The 18,808-nt window shown below is 48.0% G+C and overlaps 1 protein-coding gene across 1 annotated transcript in view; it reads right to left on the bottom strand.

Annotated features, from left to right (window-relative positions):
- LOC144134368 (uncharacterized) overlaps positions 1-4,750 on the bottom strand; it is an 18,726-nt gene extending 13,976 nt beyond the window's left edge. The window contains exons 1-2 of the mRNA XM_077667291.1: positions 4,459-4,750; positions 2,725-2,823 (exon numbers count right to left, since the gene is read on the bottom strand). Of these exons, the coding sequence (XP_077523417.1) occupies positions 2,725-2,823; positions 4,459-4,750 (391 nt within the window). The remainder of the gene's footprint in view (positions 1-2,724; positions 2,824-4,458) is intronic.
- Between the last annotated feature and the right edge of the window lie 14,058 nt (positions 4,751-18,808).

Raw genomic sequence — 18,808 nt, 5'->3', positions numbered from 1 at the left:
GCTCTATTACCAAGGTTTCGTTTAATCGACCTACGCATAATTCGAATAAACTTTCAGTAGTCTTCATGTCGTGGACATTGAGATTTAGCTGGAGCTAAATGAATTCGGATTAACGAGGCAAGAACAAGCAGACAGCACAAGAAAGGTATTCGGGAATATTCACAAATATTGCGCATATATCTCGCATATTTCAACGGTCAGCGGTAAACAACTCGTTGAGGCTATACAGGCAAGAATATTTCAAAATATTTCTGAATGTAGAGCTCATTACTGTTCAGGCGAAAAAAAGCTAAAAAAGTCGTGAAGCTTTCACTCGTATGTAAACACACAACGACAAGTGCACTTTTGAAATCATTCAAAATTGCTTGCGGGCTACGCATGCAAAAATGAGCCTGTTTTATAATTATCGTACTTCAGTACTTCCGCATTTTTTTTTCTGGATGAGCACACTTCTGGCGCTACTGCGAATTTCAAACGACAAGGACGAAACGTATTAAATTTATCGCTGCAATACTTTGTGAACGTCTTCCTGCCATGGCAAGAATTTTTTTGTCTAGAAAAATTACCGGGGGCACTTAACGTGCCAGTAATGCGAAAGTATTGAAATTACATTCAAATTCTACTTCAAATCTATTTCAATTCAATTAAAATCCTAGTACCAAAGTACTGGCTGATATTTTGCGTTTTCCTGCCTTTTATGACGTCCCACCGTTTAGACCCATCGGCAGTTTCGAAACGTCGCCACCTTCCGGCCGGATCCGTTGATGAGTCATCTAATGCTTTCGCATTATATGACTCATCAACGCATGTATTTTGTCTCCCTTTATGCACAATAAAGATTGTATTCTACTGTACCGCATTGCTTTAATAAATCCGTCATGTTCAACCGAGGATCGACTAGCATGGTGCGAGAGTCAAGCGTAACCAGCGGTACGAAACTAACAATAGCATTGGATGGTAGAAACTCTATTGATCTAAAAGATCAACGGGGTGGGATTAATGGCCCCCTAGCGGATGGCGACCTTGCCCACCCAGTCTGCAAGCTTTGCTTGCGTCTTCTTGTCCGGCTCCCTCAGAGGCCTAAGCCAGGCCTCTCGGGAGGGAGCCGGTAGGTCTTTTGGGGGTGGATTTTCCTTACAGTCCCATAGGATGTGTTCATCTGTTGCTGTGCTACCGCAATGTAAGCAGTTGGGATCGATGGGTTGTTCGGTGATTTTAGACAGAAGAATGGGGGTCGTGACCGTCACAGTTTGGGCTCTACGTATAGGTTTCTGGCTTGCTGTTTAGTAATGTCCGGGTGAGGTGCACGGTAGTTTCCGCGACTCACGAAGTTGATTGGTCATTTCCCGGTAAGTGAAAATTTCGTTGATGTCGGACTCCGAGACACGCCCCCGATTCCTTCCGGTTTGCTAGAGCTCGGGCATATCGATTCGCCTTCTCGTTTCCCGCATTTCCCTCGTGTGCAGGGACCCAAATAATTTCTACGCGGCTTACTCTTAATTAGATTAGTCCTGCGGCTGCAGAGAAAAGCAGGCCTTTGTTGCAATTTTTGGACCGCAATCTTAGAGTCGCTAATCATTGCGCCTATGTTGTCGTCTCTGAGAGCGAAGGCAATGGCTACTTCTTCGGTCTTCGTTACTTAAAGGGGCTCTGAAAGGGGCTCTAATAAAGTTGCAGTATGGCTCAGATGTTAATGCATGCCTCTTCATGAATCCTGTCCAGCAAGAAATTTTCCAATGCGCTTTATAGAAGCTGACTTATCTGCAGTCAAAATTTGAATTTCAGCGTGTTCGCGCTTTTCCTTCTCCTCTCGTCGCATTTTGCACGATGAAAGGCCGGCGCTCCTCCGCCGGCTCCACCTCCAGGGGAGAGCTTCCTGGCCCGCCGGAGCTACGCGGCTAATTGGCCGTGGCCTTGGTAGCTGCCTGAAGTCCTGAGAGTCTAACCAGTAGCCATCTCTCAACTTGTATACGTAGATGCGAGCAACGGAGGAGGGTGCGAGCATGAAAATGTCGCCGGCAAGGGCTTGTCAACTTTCGCGCGTGATTGCGGGTCCTCTGCTGAGTGTAGAAGCGTATTATTTGGCTCAGGTTTTCATGACAACACACTGCAGTGATCAAGCGAGTTGATGTGCTTTCCTAGGAAGGTGTTTCAGAGCCCCTTTAAGTGACTGTCTCTTCCCTTATTATTATTGGTCTTCGATCCTTTGCTGTGGCCGCGTCGACATATACTGCTGCTGGGTCGCTACTGTATTGGTCTTCGATTCTTTGAGCACGGTTCGCTCTCCTAGCTGCATGCCTTTCCACTGTCATGCTTTGGGGAGGGGTAGGATTTTGATGTGCTGTGTGGTTGCGAACGGCAGCATCTCCCTGCAGCTAGTGTCTCTATACCATATAGTAAAGTACCATACGGCCTGCAACGGAGGCTGAGAGCCTTAATATTTGTGCTTCCTAATTCGCCTTTATCAGCTCTTCCAGTGTGTTGTATATGCCTAGTTCGAGTAGCTTTTCAGTTTTGGTGTATCTGGGAAGCCCTAGAACTGCTTTGTAGACCGTTCGAATAGTCGTATCAACAGATCCTAAGTCTCTTGCGTTGAGGTCGGAGTAGGGTAGATAGCATGCAAGGCGGCTGATCATGAAGCCTTGCACTATTCGGCATATATCTCTCTCTTTCATCCCCCATGTTTATGAGCTACTCTTCTAATCAGACCTAGTACTTGTTTACTTGTTGCCCGAATGTCCTTGAGGGCAGCTTGACCTCCCCCATCTTTATGGAAGGTGAGGCCAAGGATCTTGAAGCTCTCCACTTCGGCGATTTCGTTTCCTGCCACATTGATATTCAAGTGTTTCCTCGCATTAATGTTTTTGCAGTGTTCGCATAACCAGCGCATGATCTGATCTGCACTTCAAGGATTTTGGACCTTGTTGGGGAACACTATAGCAGTAGAGAGAAACGATGAAATTGCTGGCCGTGAGATGGCGCTGCCAACGCAATCACCTCGCCCCTGCCCATCTGTGTTTAAAGGGACACTGTGGAACACTCCACGTGTTGACTGGTGTGCAGCTTGGAGTAAAAATTTGGTACGCCAGCGACCAGCGTTCTTTGGGACGCCACAGCGCCATGAAATATTAAATTTCGTTCTAAAATTCTAGCCGTACCTGGCAATAAACCGCTCGCATATTCTTGTTCCGTGCATTTTTTTTTAGAATGTCTCAAATATTTAAGGGAAAATCTTGTTTTTTTTCTGTATTTGTTTTCGGCGTTCAAAAATTTTGCATCTCTAATCCCAGTGAATGTCACGGACGAGCGCTAGGTATGAGCCACGGCCTCCGAGATCATGCATAAAGGTGCTTTGTCGCCCAGTCTTGGAGGCCATTTATGAGCTTTATGAATGCCGCCATAGAGTTGGGCCGCGTCGCATATTGCGCAGAGCGATCGCGGAAGCGTGATATGCAGTGTCGGAGTGGAGTTTTTTAATTAAGGAGGCCTTATTCTTGCTGTTCAGTTATTGGAAAACATTATTCGAAAGCCATTTATGCTAAAACTGTTAGAGAACTACAGAGCGCATTCGGTTCATTTCAAATAGTTCTGAACGTGCACCATTTGATTCGCTCGGCGAATCAATATTCGAATATACGATTCCTTAACCGAAAATTTTGAAAACCCGCGCCATCAAGAACTGCTGACGTCATCGCACTTGTGATAACCACCAGTGACTTAAAATCGTCGTGGCCTTGGTACCGACGCAAGCGAGCGCTATCGCCAACTCTTCCGCCGCATTGGCATCTCTTGTGCGGCTCGAAGCCGCTACCGTTGGTACTCCTGCCCCGTCGACCACAGCGGATACAGCCGCCCCGTGCTGTCCGCACGCCACGTCTACGTACGCCACCTGGTCTGCCGGTCGCTCCTTCAGCTTCCTCTCGTAGGCCTTAGCCCTATGTTCTCGCCTTTCTTTGTTATACACGGGGTGCATGTTCCGCGGCATAGGTGGGACGCATATCTTGGCCCTGATTCCTGCCGGGATGTTTACCATCTTGTGCGTGCTACTTTCTGGCCGGATTCCTACCCATTCGAGTATTGTCCTGCCCGTTTCAGACTGGCCGAGCCGTTCTAATTGGGATATTCTCACCCCCTCTGCCAGCTCAACCCATCTGTTGTGTACCCCCATTTTTTCAAGCCGCTCCGTTGACGTAGATGTCGGGAGTCCCAGAGCTCGCTTGGCGCATTTCCTCAATATTCTGTCTACCTTCTCTATTTCTGCCTTGTTCATGTTTAGGTACGGCGTCGCGTAGCGGATCCGACTTATTACGTACGCCTGCGACCTTCTCAGGAGATTCCTTTCTTTTAGTCCTCGCCCTTTTACCGCTACCCTCCTGAATATGCCTGCCACTTGGTCTGCATATGTGGCTAATTTCTTTATGGTATTGGTGTTGTTGCCTTTCTTGTTGATAAACATGCCTAGGATCCTCATTTCCTCGACCCTGGGCACCTCCAGGCCTCCCACCATCACTTTAATTTCTACGTCTCTCTTGTTCCTGCTGTCGCTATTGTACACGAAGAGCTCCGACTTCGGCGGTGAGCACGCCAGGCCTCTTTCGGCCGCGTACTTCACCACTACGTCTGCTGCCCTTTGCAGACTCCACTCAATTTCCGCGTCGCTTCCGTTATTCATCCACATGTTTATGTCGTCCGCGTACATGCTGAATTTTAGATCAGGGATCTTGTTCAGCATGGCCGGGAGACCTCTCATCGCTATGTTGAATAAGAAGGGGGACAGTACGGCGCCTTGCGGGGTACCTTTGCTGCCCAGCCTTATGCTGGGCGACTCTGCGTCGTGGAATTTAATCACCGCCTACCTCCCTTGGAGAAAGTCCTTGATGTACGCGTATGTTCTCTTGCCCACGTTTACCTCCTCCAGACCTCTGAGCACCGCCTCGTGTCGGACGTTGTCGAAGGCCTTCGTGAGGTCAAGAACTAGGATCACCTTGGCATCTAATCCTTTCTTGTCTACAATGTCATGTTTGAGTCTGAGCATTACATCCTGCGTGCTGAGCTTAGGTCTAAAGCCCACCATCTCGTGCGGCCATAGGTTTCCATCTTCCATGTATCTCGTTAACCTCGTTTGCACTACGTGCTCCATGAGTTTCCCCACGCACGACGTTAGCGAGATCGGTCTTAGGGTTTCCAAGTTTGGTTCTTTTCCCGGCTTGGGGATGAGAACAACCTCTGCCTGCTTCCATTCCTCTGGCAATTTACCTTCCGTCCATACTTTGTTCATGTACCGCGCAATTGCATCTATCGAGTCGCCGTCTAGATTCCTGAGCATGACATTGGATATTTTATCCGGGCCAGGGGCCGAGCGAGTTTTTAGCTCAGCGATAGCTGCTCTGATCTCCGCTACCGTAATGTCCGCGTCTAGATCTTCATTTTCCGCTCCTCCATATTCTGCCTGTCCTACTTCTGTCGCGTCCCCTATGTAAATGTCCCTGAGCCTGTCCATCAGCTGTTTGTCCGTCCCCTGGAAAGCGTGTCTCGCTTTCACTTGGTTAGCGCTCGCTGCCTGTTTAGATTTTCCCGGGTCGAGGAGATGCCTCAATATATTCCACGTCTTCGCTAGGCTCATGCCCCTTTCCATTTCGTCGCACCTGCCGTACCAATTTTGCTCGTTTAGTTTAATAGCATACGTTTCCATTTCCTTGGTGTGTCTGGCTAACGAACGCCTTAGATTTCTGTTCCATTTTTGAGACTTAGGTTTCTTCTCGAGCCTTTCCTTCGCCTTCCACATGCTCATTAGCTTGCTATCCATAATCTCCGGTGCATCCTCCCCTTCGGCTTCTGCTTCCGCGTCCTTGGCATCGTCCCTCAGCTGTTTTGCCCAGTCTCCTATGTCTCCAATTTCCTTAGCTTTGTGGCTTCTGCGAATCTCCCGGAATTTGTCCCACTCCACTATTCTCGCCTGTTTGAGTTTTCGTTGCTTGACTCCTTCTCCCAGCTGCGTAGCTACGATGAAGTGGTCACTACCCAGATTTTCTCTGGTGTTTGCCCATTCTACCCTGCCTGCATTTTTACTGAAGGTGAGGTCCGGCGCGGTGTCTCTACTTACACTGCTACCTACTCTAGTGGGCGCACATGGGTCGGTATGCAAGGTAAGTCCGAGATTTTCGGACTCCTCAAGGAGATGTCTGCAGTAAGAAACTTCGCGAAAGGAAGAATCTCGGAAGAGGCCAAACACGTCCTCGAGGCGAGGCCGATAGAACGTAACATAGAGATAATATGGATCCCAGCGCATGAGTCTATTGCAGGAAATGAGGCTGCACACGAGCTTGCCCGAGCTCTCTATCACCGGGCGGCCGCAGAGCAGCCCTCTCGCATAGACATTAAAGATGGCCTAATTTCATACCACGAGATCACGGAACATTATAAGCTGAGCAGGAGGGTCTATCCGCCGCCCGACCGTTCCCTCGCAACAGAGGAGGCAATTGCGTGGAGAAGATTGCAAGGGGGGAATCATATAAGCCCCTTCTGGGTATACATCACAATCTCCAAAGAGGAGAAAGACCAATATTGTATAACGTGTGGGGAGACGGGCACTCTCGACCATGTCATATGGGAATGTGCTGGAAGCCCGGGCGCCGAGCAAAAGATAGAAGATAGAGAAGCCTGGGAGACCTTGCTGCGGAGCGAGGACCCCCCTAAGCAGCGACAAGCCATCCGCCTGGCGGCTGAAACCGTGAAGCGACAATGTGTCTTCACCAGACCTTAGTTTGCGAGGCTCCTAAGTAGGGCTCCCTTAGGCCTGCGTGCCGGGGGTTCCAAAAAGGAGTTTCACTTCGGTGGAAATAAACGTTTTGATGATGATGAACCACCAGTGACTGCGACACCTTAATTTTAATTTTTGGTATATTCTACGTAGCTTACTAAGTTTCTTTTTGAATCTCACTTGTTGCATGTTCTCCATTTTCTCAGTATGACAGTCAAAATTTCTTTCCATGGCGTTGCTGTAACGTAAAGCTCCTTGTTCTTTAACCCGAGTTTCCGAGGCCTGGTTCGTCCCAAACTTTCACAGTCACTACAAACTGCAATCATTAAAACAACTTACCAAACTTAATAAATAAACTCTAACAGGTAGCCTTTAAATAGCCAAAACAGTTACGAATACACTTTTCAGAATTGCGAAATGAGGAGTATTTGTGTCACGATAAATCTTCTAGCAGGTCTCTGTTTTCCGTTATCTTTTTCTACATAGTGTCGTAATTATTTTGTTACTCTACTCTGCAACTAACTTAACGTCTACTGCTGCCTTGTAAACCAGTCAAGTTGCTGGCCGTAACTTAACTTTTAGCCCTGGAGACCGTCCAGTACTCTGGTAAATAATGAATTTAACTGAACTGAATAAAAGAGGCTTCTTTGTCATTAAAACGCGGTACTGTATTGGTATAGGCGAAATTCAATTTGTCCAAAGTGTCTACTCGCTTAACCAGTTCCAATGCAGGTACTGAACAGGACGCACATCTTTGAAGCCACGCGCGGAAAAATTTTGAGGGCACTTAAGTCTGCTTACGCGCAGGAATGCGAAACCACGCGTTTTGAGGATAACTCATCGGCTCTCTTTGCTCCTCTTTTTTCCTCTGAAGAGGATTTCAGAAGAAGGTTCGCACAGTTACTGTAATTAAATCCCCTTTCAGCTGAATCACACATTTTGGTTTTTCAAACTTGGCGCCCATTCCTGCTTCCCCGTCAACCTACTATACCCCGACCGACCGGCCGCGGTGGCTCAGTGGTTAGGGCGCTCGGCTACTGATCCCGAGTTCCCGGGTTCGAACCCGACTGCGGCGGCTGCGTTTTTATGGAGGCAAAACGCTAAGGCGCTCGTGTGCTGTACGATGTCAGTGCACGTTAAAGATCCCCAGGTGGTCGAAATACTCCGGAGCCCTCCACTACGGCACCTCTTTCTTCCTTTCTTCTCTTAGTCCCTCCTTCATCCCTTCCCTTACGGCGCGGTTCAAGTGTCCGCCGATATGTGAGACAGATACTGCGCCATTTCCTTTCCCCCAAATCAATTTAAAGAATTAAAAATGAATAAATGAAAAACTTTATTGGTTCCTTTAGGAAGTAGTAGCGGTAGAGGACGAAGTCTTCGTCTTGAAGCTTGTGTCCTCCTTGGCCGTGGCTGGGCCCCTAGTCCAGGGCTCCACTGAGTCGGGCCACCTCGCTTGCGTGTACTATGAGGGCCCTTTGGACCCCTAGCTCGCAGCTGGTGAGCCGGCTCTCCCATTGTTCCGCACTTGGTGTTTGTGTTTGTGGAATGCTTAAGTTCTTGCTCACTCCCATGTGACATGATATAGTGTTGGTTTTGCTCCGCACCACGGACTGTTGGCGCTATACTGTGTGGGGAACATCTTGTTTAATATGTATAAGTTTGGGAAGGAGCCTGTTTGCAGTCTTCGCCATCCTGTGGCTTCCTCCTTGGATAATGCTTTATGTGGTGGGGGGTATTGGAATCTTAGCCCCTTATATAGGTTTAATAATTCCGAATAGCTGTCCCCGCAATTAATCTGGGGCCCCTCCTGGTTTAATGACGTTCCTGCTCGGCTGGTCATTCCTCGAGCTAGGTTGTCTGCCCCTTCGTTGCCCCTGATCCCTGCGTGACTCGGTATCCAGATTATGTTGTGTATTGGTCGTCCCTCACGGAGCAGAGCTCTACTGAGGATCTTGAGTGCCGTGCTGCTAATTCTGCCTCTAGTATAGTTCCGACACGCCTCTTGTGAATCCGTTAAGATGTTAAGGGATCTTCCTGTCCTATATCCTTCATTCGCTGCCAGGGCGACAGCAATCTCCTCTGCCTCCGTTATGTTAGATACTTCGGCTGTGAGGCTTGTGATTTGTTCTCCGTGGTAATATACAACTACTGCTACCGCGCTATTTTTGTGTGTTTGGGGGTATAGGGAGGCATCAGTGTAGACTGTTGTCCCGATGCCCCATGTTCCTCTCATAAAATTCTGCCCTAACCTGTCTCCTGTTAGCATGGAGGTTTGGATCCATGTTTCGGTGGATAGGTTGTATGCATAGCTTCTTTCTTAGCGGGTCTGGTATTGCGGCCCTGCTATTTTGTGGCTTTTCTAATTCCCGACCTAGCTTTGTCAGGAGCGCCCTTCCAGTCGTTGTGTTGCTAAGTCTTCGTATTTGTGCCTTGAGCTGGCATTCTCTTAATTCTTCGAAGGTGTTGCTGATTCCGAGTTGCATGAGCTTGTCGTTGGATGTATTTCTTGGGAGATGAAGAGCTGTTTTGTATGCCTTCCGGAGTATTGTCTCCGCTTGCTCCTTCACTGCTTTGATAGTCACATGGTACGGTAGTGAATATGTTACCCGGCTGACCACTAGGCTGTTGACTAGCCTGAGTGTGTCCTCCTCCTTCATGCCAAATACTCCGTCCAGCCTATTCGGACATCCAATGACTTTTGCTTCTGATTAATTTATTACTGTAGGTCAAACAACTTGTTCGATTAATTATCGCTCATCAAACACATTTCAATCCATTTCAAACTTTATTTCCACTTCTTTTACTATTTTCCCGCTATTTTGCCATCCACGGTTGTTTTCCCGTCCACTCGCTATATCGAAGTCCACGCTATTTCGACGGTTTTCGATTAATTAATTAACTTCGACTAATTAATTAACTAATCATCCCATCGACACCAAGTTTTGTCGCACATCACCCTTACCTCATCCTCTATCGATTACGGTTATTCGTTTGATCCTAACCGCTCTGAGAACGACGCAACGGCTGCCGACACACTTTGCAGAACGACCTCGCCGACACGGCCAAGTAACGTTTTCGAATTAATGAGCGCTACGAGTGCTCACTTTGGATGGCGCCGATCGCTAAGACGGCGACCACTCCGGCAACACCGAGGCAGAGCAAGCAGATGACCAGCCCCGTGATGTCGCTGCCGCTTGCGCCGCCGCTGCAATGGAAACCTGGTGTAAGAATAACATAGTGAGGTGTTGGCAGGGGGAAGGGTTGCCACGTAAACCGGTCGCTAACTTAGAGGGCGCTGCGAAAGGCGGGCCCACGCTGGGCGGCTCGGTCGGCGTGGCGCGGAACTGCGCACGTGTTTTTGGCACATTTCGGAGTGTGCGGCTACGCTGCTGTGCTGTTTTTAATAAGTTCTTTCAATTTGCACCAAGACCTTGTGTTTAGCTATCGTCGGCAGAGTAGCCCACAGCAGGTGAGTGCTGCGCAATGGGAAGAAAGTGCTTCGTGCCGAACTGCAATTTGGACTACCGGACATGTGCGGAGCGTGCGGCATTATTCAAAGCTACGTCCGACAATGTTCGTTTGTAGAAGTGGCGCCGTGCGATTCCTAGGGCAGACCGGACGTTAATGCCCACTGACCATGTCTGCGCCAAGCATTTTGCAGAGGACGCGAAATCCCGGGCGTATTACGCGGAGCTCGATGGAAGAGTGCTACTTTACACGGAAAATAGGCCCGTGCTTTCCAGAGATGCAGTTCCTACATTATTTCCGAACTGTCCCAAGTATCTCACGCGGCCAGAGACATTGAAAACAACCCCGGAAGAAGAAACCTGCGCAAGCATCCAAACTACGTCGGCCGAAAGTCGACAACGGTGCGATGCAGCCTCTCCAAGCTTCCTTGCCTGCTGTGATGCCTGCAGATCTGGAAACAGCCTTGGACCCAGCGGTTAAGCGACTGCAGCATCTTGACTAGACTCTGCCACTCTGATGCTATGTTTGGCACATGATGGTGCTTCAACAAATACACCGCATCGCCATTTAGCCTCCAATGGAAGGGAGCTTATTGAAAATTATGCCCGTTCTATGATCATTTGCATCGGAATAAAAATGCCGTTTTCTCAAGATTTCGTGTTGAGTTATGGTCCATGATTCGACGCGCCCTTTTATCCCGTCTGATACATTTCCGGCGTGAGAAAGTGCTCTGCATCTTGAAAATTCGCACACTCAACGGAACAATGTTCGAATGGTCTTCATATAGAGTGAAGAAGCAACGATAAGCGTGGTAAATACAAGGGTGGGGTACTGCGCGCAAAAAGGCAAGGACAAGAAGATAACACAACAGGCGCAGACTCGCGACTAACTTAAGGGAACACCAGCGTTCCATGAAATCAGGGACAGGGTCGAATTTACCCCTGCATTGTGGCGCATGCCCGGATGCTACGCGCAATGACCCTTGCCTGCCTTTGCTGACAGATACAAAAGTTTTGAGAAGGAGCCGTGACAAGGTGGCGCGTGAGTTGGCAGAGGCGTTTTGTCTCAAACAGAAGGATAAAGATTGCGTAAGTGACCCTTTTTTTTTGGTTTCCACATGTGTGTGATGTGACAGTTTGAAACTATTAAAGGAGTGTCGTGTTGTCAATAAAGTCAGTCGCGAGTCTGCGCCTGTTGTGTTATCTTCTTGTCCTTGTCTTTTTGTGCGCAGTACCCCACCCTTGTATTTACCATGATTGACCGACTAGCCCAACAACGTACGCTCTTAAACGATAAGCGTGAAGCAAAAACTTTCCGGTGCAATAATTTTCTGCCCTTGTGAGCGGAAAAGGGCACGCGGACCCCACTTATAATTATTATGCTTAGATATATGACTAGATCGAATGAGACATGAATTGAGCGAGGAAGCGAAACGTGAATGAGCTTCGAGTGCTGCTCGACCGAGTCCATATTATTAACTGCTTTGCACAGGATAATTTCATGCAAACAAAATTTTAAGACTGCGACACTACTGATTTTAATTTCAAGCAACGAATTATTTTTGTGTTTTGAATTCCATTCACGCCACCAAAGCGAAAATCGAGCTTGGGCAGCGGAATCTCAAGGCGCCAGAACCACTCATCTGGGACCGCTGACATCGGCGACATCTGTCGGGTTGCAGCCGAACTGCAAGGCGCGCTCCCCCGCGGCCAAACATGTTGTTGTTGTTGTTGTTGCCTTGGTCACATGGCACATACCCACGACGGGGGATTGGCCAGGGTTCAGTGGGGATCCCCCACAACATAGGAAAAACTGGAGTCAAGCTAAAGGTTGAACCTTGGGGGAAATTTCAGAGAAATTTAAAAGAAAAAGAAGAAACAAAATATCGGTAGAGAATATTTGAGAATTAAATAATGAAAGATATGAAAATACCCAAACGGTGTTTTGAATGCGGAAATTTTTGGAAACATTTAGCAAGGGAATCTGCCGGTAGCTGTTATTTAACTGTGGAGGTATTCATAAACTTGATGCAGTGCAAAACCCCTGGCGCTCGCGCCGAAAGAGAGGAGGAGAGGAACCGACAAGGTGAGACTTAATTTTGTAATGGGAATTTCTAGATGTGTTCTCCTCTGATGTGCAAATCTCCGACAAGAGAGTAAGAAATGTTCCAATGTCTCTACTTCGCCACAGGCCGCAAAGAGGTTTGTGGGAGTGAACCCGCATCTACATAAATACAGATTTAAACGGGGAATCCTGCACCGCATGAGTGTCATCGTTACCTCACACTGTCGGGTTTTACACGCAATAGTCTTCCATGGGTACATGAGATGTTGGTAGTCGACAGTAGAGAGTAAGGGATCGTTGCATGCGGCAGATATAAACTGAAAACGCTGATATAGAGTCATTGCAAAGAGAACAAGATTAGGGACGCTACTGACAACTGATGCATTTAGAGCTTCTTTTGCCAACAAGTCTGCTGCTTCATTTTGTAAAGTACAGCTGTGGCCTGGTATCCAAACGAAGCGCACCTCTTTCACCCATCCAGGAAGAAAAAAGTTTAGTGATCGTCTCAAAAAAGCGTCTCGTGTGGACTCTAGCGCCAGCAAAACAGAGAGACAATCTGAGAGGAATATCACCCCAGAAACAGTTGTGGGAATTGCCAAAGCGGCCAGCCCCAGAGCCATAAACTCTGCTAGAAATATGGTTGTGTAATCCGGGACTCCGACCGAAAAGCTCCACGAGAGAGAGACTGAGAAAATACCAACCCCTGCCTTCCTTTCGACCCCAGACGCATCTGTAGCAATTACAGTCTGTTGCGGGTACTGGGCAAGGTCATCCAAGAGGATTCCAGTTAATATCCTTGCAGGCAGATGCTTCGCATTAGGTGGGAAAATGAAATCAAAAGTAATATCCACAGGGGACGCTGCCCAACCAATTCTGCATACAAACTTGAGATCGACACCGATATTGGATAACAGATTCTGTGTAAATACAACCTGAGGCAGGCGGAACCTTGGCCAATGAGGAGTGAGAAAAAGGGCAGGGTGGGAGTCGAAAATAGGAGTAGCCACACCAGGAGCAGACTCAAATGCTCGCAAAAAAGCCCTGACAGTTAACAGGTGAAACCGCGAGGCAAGGTCGGAAATAGGAGCCTCCAAGTACAGAACTGCAGTAGAAACTGATTGAGGGAGACGTAGGCAGAGGCGCAGTGCACGCCTTTCTAGCAGCAGCAACGGATGAAGTTTATATTTACGAGAGCCAGAAAAAAGTATGCAGCCAAATTCCAAAATGGGTCTGACATAGGCTTTGTAGAGAAGTACAAGCGTATCCCGGCGCATACCAAATTTCCTATTACTTATCCGTAGTAGCCTACCTAGTGAACGCTCTCCTCTCTCCACGTTAGGTTTGATGTGGGGCCGCCAATCCAAAGTGGCGTCATAAATGACGCCTAGGTACCTCAACGAGTCAACCTGAGGTACGATGTCCGAGTGATAGCGTAGTGATATATACAGAGGTATGTTGGTTTTAAAAAGTAGTACGCTGCTTTTGTGTACATTTAATACCAAATTTAATGTATCAAGCCAAACCTTAAGCGCATTCAGGTAATCCTGGAGAGAGCGATATCAGGCATGAATGTCTGCAGAAGAAGCAAAGAAGGCTATGTCGTCTGCATAAACATATACTGTAACTTCAGGGTTAACTGGAATGTCCCACATCACCAGATTGAATAGAAGTGGCGAAAGTACAGACCCTTGTGGCACGCCTCTGGTTTGGGCATAGGTGTCTGAAGTGAAAGAACCCTCGGAGCAAAAAAACTACCGTCCAAATAATCGAACATAATAGGCCGAATATAATGGGGACGCTCCAGCGGGCGCAGTGTCAACACCTCAGTATTCTTGCACCGTGAACGGTAACAAGATGTGGCGCCCTCTGGGTAGAGGATAAAAATTATCTGCTACGGTTTAAAACAAACGCGCGTGGGAGACGCAGGTGCGATCTGTTTCCACGAGGTGGCAAGCGTGTGCTTGACAGCTGCCGCCATCTGTCGGCTGCTCCTGTAGCTAACAGGAACTGTGCATGCGCAGTAGAAGCTGGCGGTTTGAATTCAACGGTTTTTAACCAGCAGAGCCGGTGGAAAGGAGGCGCGCATCGCAAAGCGTCCGTGTGCGAAAGGCGGATCGTCTGTCAGACTTTTAAATGAGGCAAAACAACCGAGAGAGGATTATTCACGAAAAGAAGCAGAAAGGTAGGCTTGAGATGATTATAGGGCCTTCAACTTTTCATTTTCGGAAGGGAGGAGGAAACAAGGAAGCTGAATTAGGCAGGCAAATAGAAAGCTTTAGCTTATCGTCACTGGTGGAGTTTCACTGCGCTACTTGGACAATTGGTTACGCAGATGCCTACGACTCAGGCTCGTTTCAGATGCTGCGAATTTCACCGTCCGGCACTGCGAATTCGGGCTGCGGCTGGAGGAGGGCCGCCGCTCTTACCGCAGACGGCTTGCGAACGATTTCCGTCCGGTTGGAATTCAATCGCAGAGTCGGTGTGTTCGCATCCACTGCTTGGCTCTCTGTCAGGCTTGGCTTTGGCCAGCTTTGGCCAGGCTTGGCTTTAACCATCGTGTACTTTTCGAATAATTCGGAACTGTTTACTTTCATAAAAAAGATACGAAATGTTATCTTGTATCTAAAAGTGCGCATGACTACAACAACATAAACGAACTCCATGTTACATTACTGCCGCATTTATTCACAGGTTGGATAGGCAGACATGTAGCAACCCTGTTGTCACAACCGAACGAATTCGCAGGTTCTGCGTTGCATGTGAAAGGACTGAGTGGCAATCGCATTGCGGCGTCAGCGGCGGCACCGAATTCGCAGTGTCGGTGGGGCAAAATTCGCAGCATATGAAACGGGCCTCAGACACGGAAGCCAGGAACGGAAGCCTAAGAGCTACGCTCTAAAGTAAAAGGGTCTAAGCCTGCGTCACACACTCAGCTAAAATCGGGGTACACGTTTGGGTGTTGTGAGCCGACACTATAGGCCCGAAGCTACTGTTTAAAAATAAAGTGGCGACGTTCTGCGCTGTACTTACGCTTGTAGAGCTGTGGTTAAAGAAAAGAAATTCACAGACGATCAATGCGAGTCATGGGGAAAAGTATGCGTTATCATGTGGCACGTCGTTTGGGCATGTTCTCCACGATGCGTGACACATCCTTTGTGGGGCCCACGAACATGTCACTATCCTCCTATCTCCCCGCTCTCTCCAATTGTTTGCGCGCTCCCATCTCCTCTCCCTTAACCACCACCTCTCCCGACTTCTCCAGTGAGCTCCGACAGCGCTTTCGATGGAGGCGAAACGCAAAATGCGCCCGTGTGCTGGGCGATGTCAGTGCACGTTAAAGATCCCCAGGTGGTCGGAATTATTCCCGGAGCCCTCCACTACGTCACCTCTTTCTTCTTTCACTCTCTCGTTTATCCCTTCCCTTACGGCGCGGTTCGGGTGTCCGCAGAGATATCTGAGACAGTTACTGCGTCATTTCCTTTTTTCAAAAACAATTCTTCTCTCCATCTTCCATCTCCACCCTCTCTCCACTTCTCTGATTGGCCGCCGTGTCTTCTTTCTACCCTCCCCGCCCTTCTTCCCAAATTATACTAAGCGGCGTCACATAACACTAGACGGACAGACTTCGTGAAGATGGCAGTTGTATAATGCTAACGCATTGATAATGGTATCAGTTTTCACTGGTTTCCTCATATTCTACGCACGAAGGAAACTGAATTCTCAAATTTTTCGCAACGTCATAGAAGATGGTATCGCATGAATGACATCTTAAAGTAAAATGATAGGTTCGGGTTTGGTGGCAGTTTAACGTCCCAAAGCGACTCAGGCTATGAGGGACGCCCGTAGTGAAGGGTTCCGGAAATTTCGACCACCTGGGGTTCTTCCAACGTGTACTGACGTCGCACCCCACACGGAGCTCTAGAATTCCGCCTCCTTCAAAATTCGACCACAGCGGCCAGGATCGAACCCACGTCTTTCGGCTCAGTTGCCGCGCGCCATAACCACCGTGCCACCGCGGCGGCGGTAACGGTAGCACGGTGTACTAAAGATTAACCATTCCTACTTTCCATAACCCCATGCAGGCTGCATGGTGTCATGCCCGTCCCCCGCCATCAGCATAATAGCGATCTTTGCTAATCAGCTTCTCTGTAGCGTACATCGATTTCAACTCTTTTTCCGGGTAAATTTTACAATAAAGGTTGATTTTAAGTGCGATAGCGTGTTTTTAAGTTGCCAGTCTTCTCCGCGGCATAGTTCTGCTCTACATCTCCGAACTAAGTCCAGAAGCACCAGAATGCTCTGGGTTTAAGAGAAAACGTGGCCAGATACTTACCCTGTGACTCCAGTACTGAAATAAGGAAAGTTATGAGCGTCCTAGTTGACCTTTCACTGCTTTTTCAAACCATCTGCCTGAGCTGTCCAGGTCACGTTAGACTCATATTTTTCGTTGTAATAAGCACTATTGACATATGTACACGGCTGACTCGTACCGACGAGCAAACACACAGGACCGTGTGTCCTCAAAACGTTGCACTCATTTTCTTTTAGCAACACTCAGGTACTCCATATAATTATTCATTGCTTTAAATAGTGGAGTACTCGTAATATAGTGTTATAGTCGAATACAAGTAAAGCAAAAAGCGCATTTTCCCCGTCGAAGGACCCCCTCCCAGCCTATGCTGTGGGCGGACTCTCATGAACCTACTAGTGTTACAATGCAGGGAGTGGCAGATGAAAGGGGATTGTCTCCTCCCTGCATTGTCGGGAATAGTAGCCTAGATGCTTTGTCGCGACGTTCCCTGCATTGTCACGTTCAGATTCACGAGGACCGGCCGACGCCATTGGCTGGAAGAGGGTTCCTTGACGGGGAAAAGCCGCTTTTCTCTTGACTTGTATCCTGCTATAATGCAGCATTCCTTTAGCCTCTATGTCGCTAAGCTGAAACAAAAACGTAAACTCGCTACAATTTGCACGACGCTAACAAGGCCGGATCTCAAAGAACTCTAGTCAACAAACTAACAAATGAAGTAGCTACTAAATAGGGTGCGTTTTGAAGCACTGAAAGCTTCCTCAACGATACATGTTCTTTGAGGAGGTCACCGGGGTTTAATTAGTGCCTGTCAGCACCGCAGCGACCAGTATGGCTAAAAAGCACTACTTTTGCACGCTACACCGCCAGATCCGATCACCACTCGCCAAAGTATCTCTGCACCTTTGTGTGCTTTTGCATCAATAGTCACGGTCACTGCAGGTCTGTTGGATGCGGTATACGCGTACAACCGTCGTCTCGAGAAATCTAGGGCCACTCGCTTATCAGCGACCAACAGAGCGTCGCATTTTGATCACATTTGTCTCTTACTGAAGCATGGCAAGTTTCGCGTGTTTTGGATTCAGCACCTTCACCGCCTAAAGTTCCAGCTCGATGCATCTATAACGAAATATTTCAAGACATTACAATTCACGCCTGCAAACAATTTTCAGCGCACACTTCTCCAAGCACTGCTATACGTCTAATAAACGGACATAATACTAATAGGAGGGGCAATTATTACTATATGCAGGTAAACTTCGTTATAACGAAGTTGAAGGGGCCAGCCAATTACATCGTTATAACGGTAGCTTCGTTATAGCCCGTGTTGGCTGAGCTTCCAAGGGGAATCGTCATTCCTTCGTTATATCCATTATTTCGTTATAAACCGCTTCGTTATAACGAGGTTAGACTTGTATATACGGTGAGCAATGTTCACGTAAACCAACTGCAGTGTCCCCAAGGAACTTACTGGACGGGCTCTCGACGGCGGAACTCTCAAATCCTGACGTGTACTCGCTCATGTCTTGAAGGGAAGAAAAATGAGTGAGACCGATGTGGTTCGCTGGAAAGGAAGTCAACACATTTCCGAGCTCAGAGAAGTTCCGCAACGGAGGAAAGCGGTGCGATTTATAGCGTGTTCGCGATTTCGTTGCGGCCGAAGAATTAATTACTGAGTGTGCGGACGCTAGAGCGACTAACATGTAATAACGGCCGTCAAAATATATACGGAGATAAATCTGCTGGACTACATTTCTTACTGGTCGCTTTTAGTCTCTGACTTATCTCCATAGTTGTTTGAAATATCGCAACGAGTAAAATGACAGTTGCTTGGCATCGCTCACTTCATTGCGATATTGGCCAGTGGTATACGCCAACGCTTTCTACTCGTAGGGTACGTAAAATGGGTATTCACATTTAAATAGTCGACATGACAATGTAAGTGCCTTCTACTCCGCCATGCTCTTAAGCTCCGGCTATTTCGATGTAATGTCAATCGAGAAGCTTCTATAGCCCCACCCAAAAAGTAACTATTTGCTGTACTTGCGTCTTTTAAGAGCGTTAGCACTTACTCATCACCTTTCGAGATTTAGTGCAGTCTGCTACCACCTTGAGATCACAGCGCCATCTGTGGCAGCTGCTAGAAAACAGCACATGTCGCATTGAGACACAATAGCCAAACGGGCGAGTTGGTGGTACATAATGGT

The sequence above is a fragment of the Amblyomma americanum genome, chromosome 5, assembly GCF_052857255.1.
Source record: "Amblyomma americanum isolate KBUSLIRL-KWMA chromosome 5, ASM5285725v1, whole genome shotgun sequence".
NCBI classification, from domain to species: Eukaryota; Metazoa; Arthropoda; class Arachnida; order Ixodida; family Ixodidae; genus Amblyomma; species Amblyomma americanum.
This window is presented reverse-complemented; position numbering and strand designations above follow the sequence as displayed.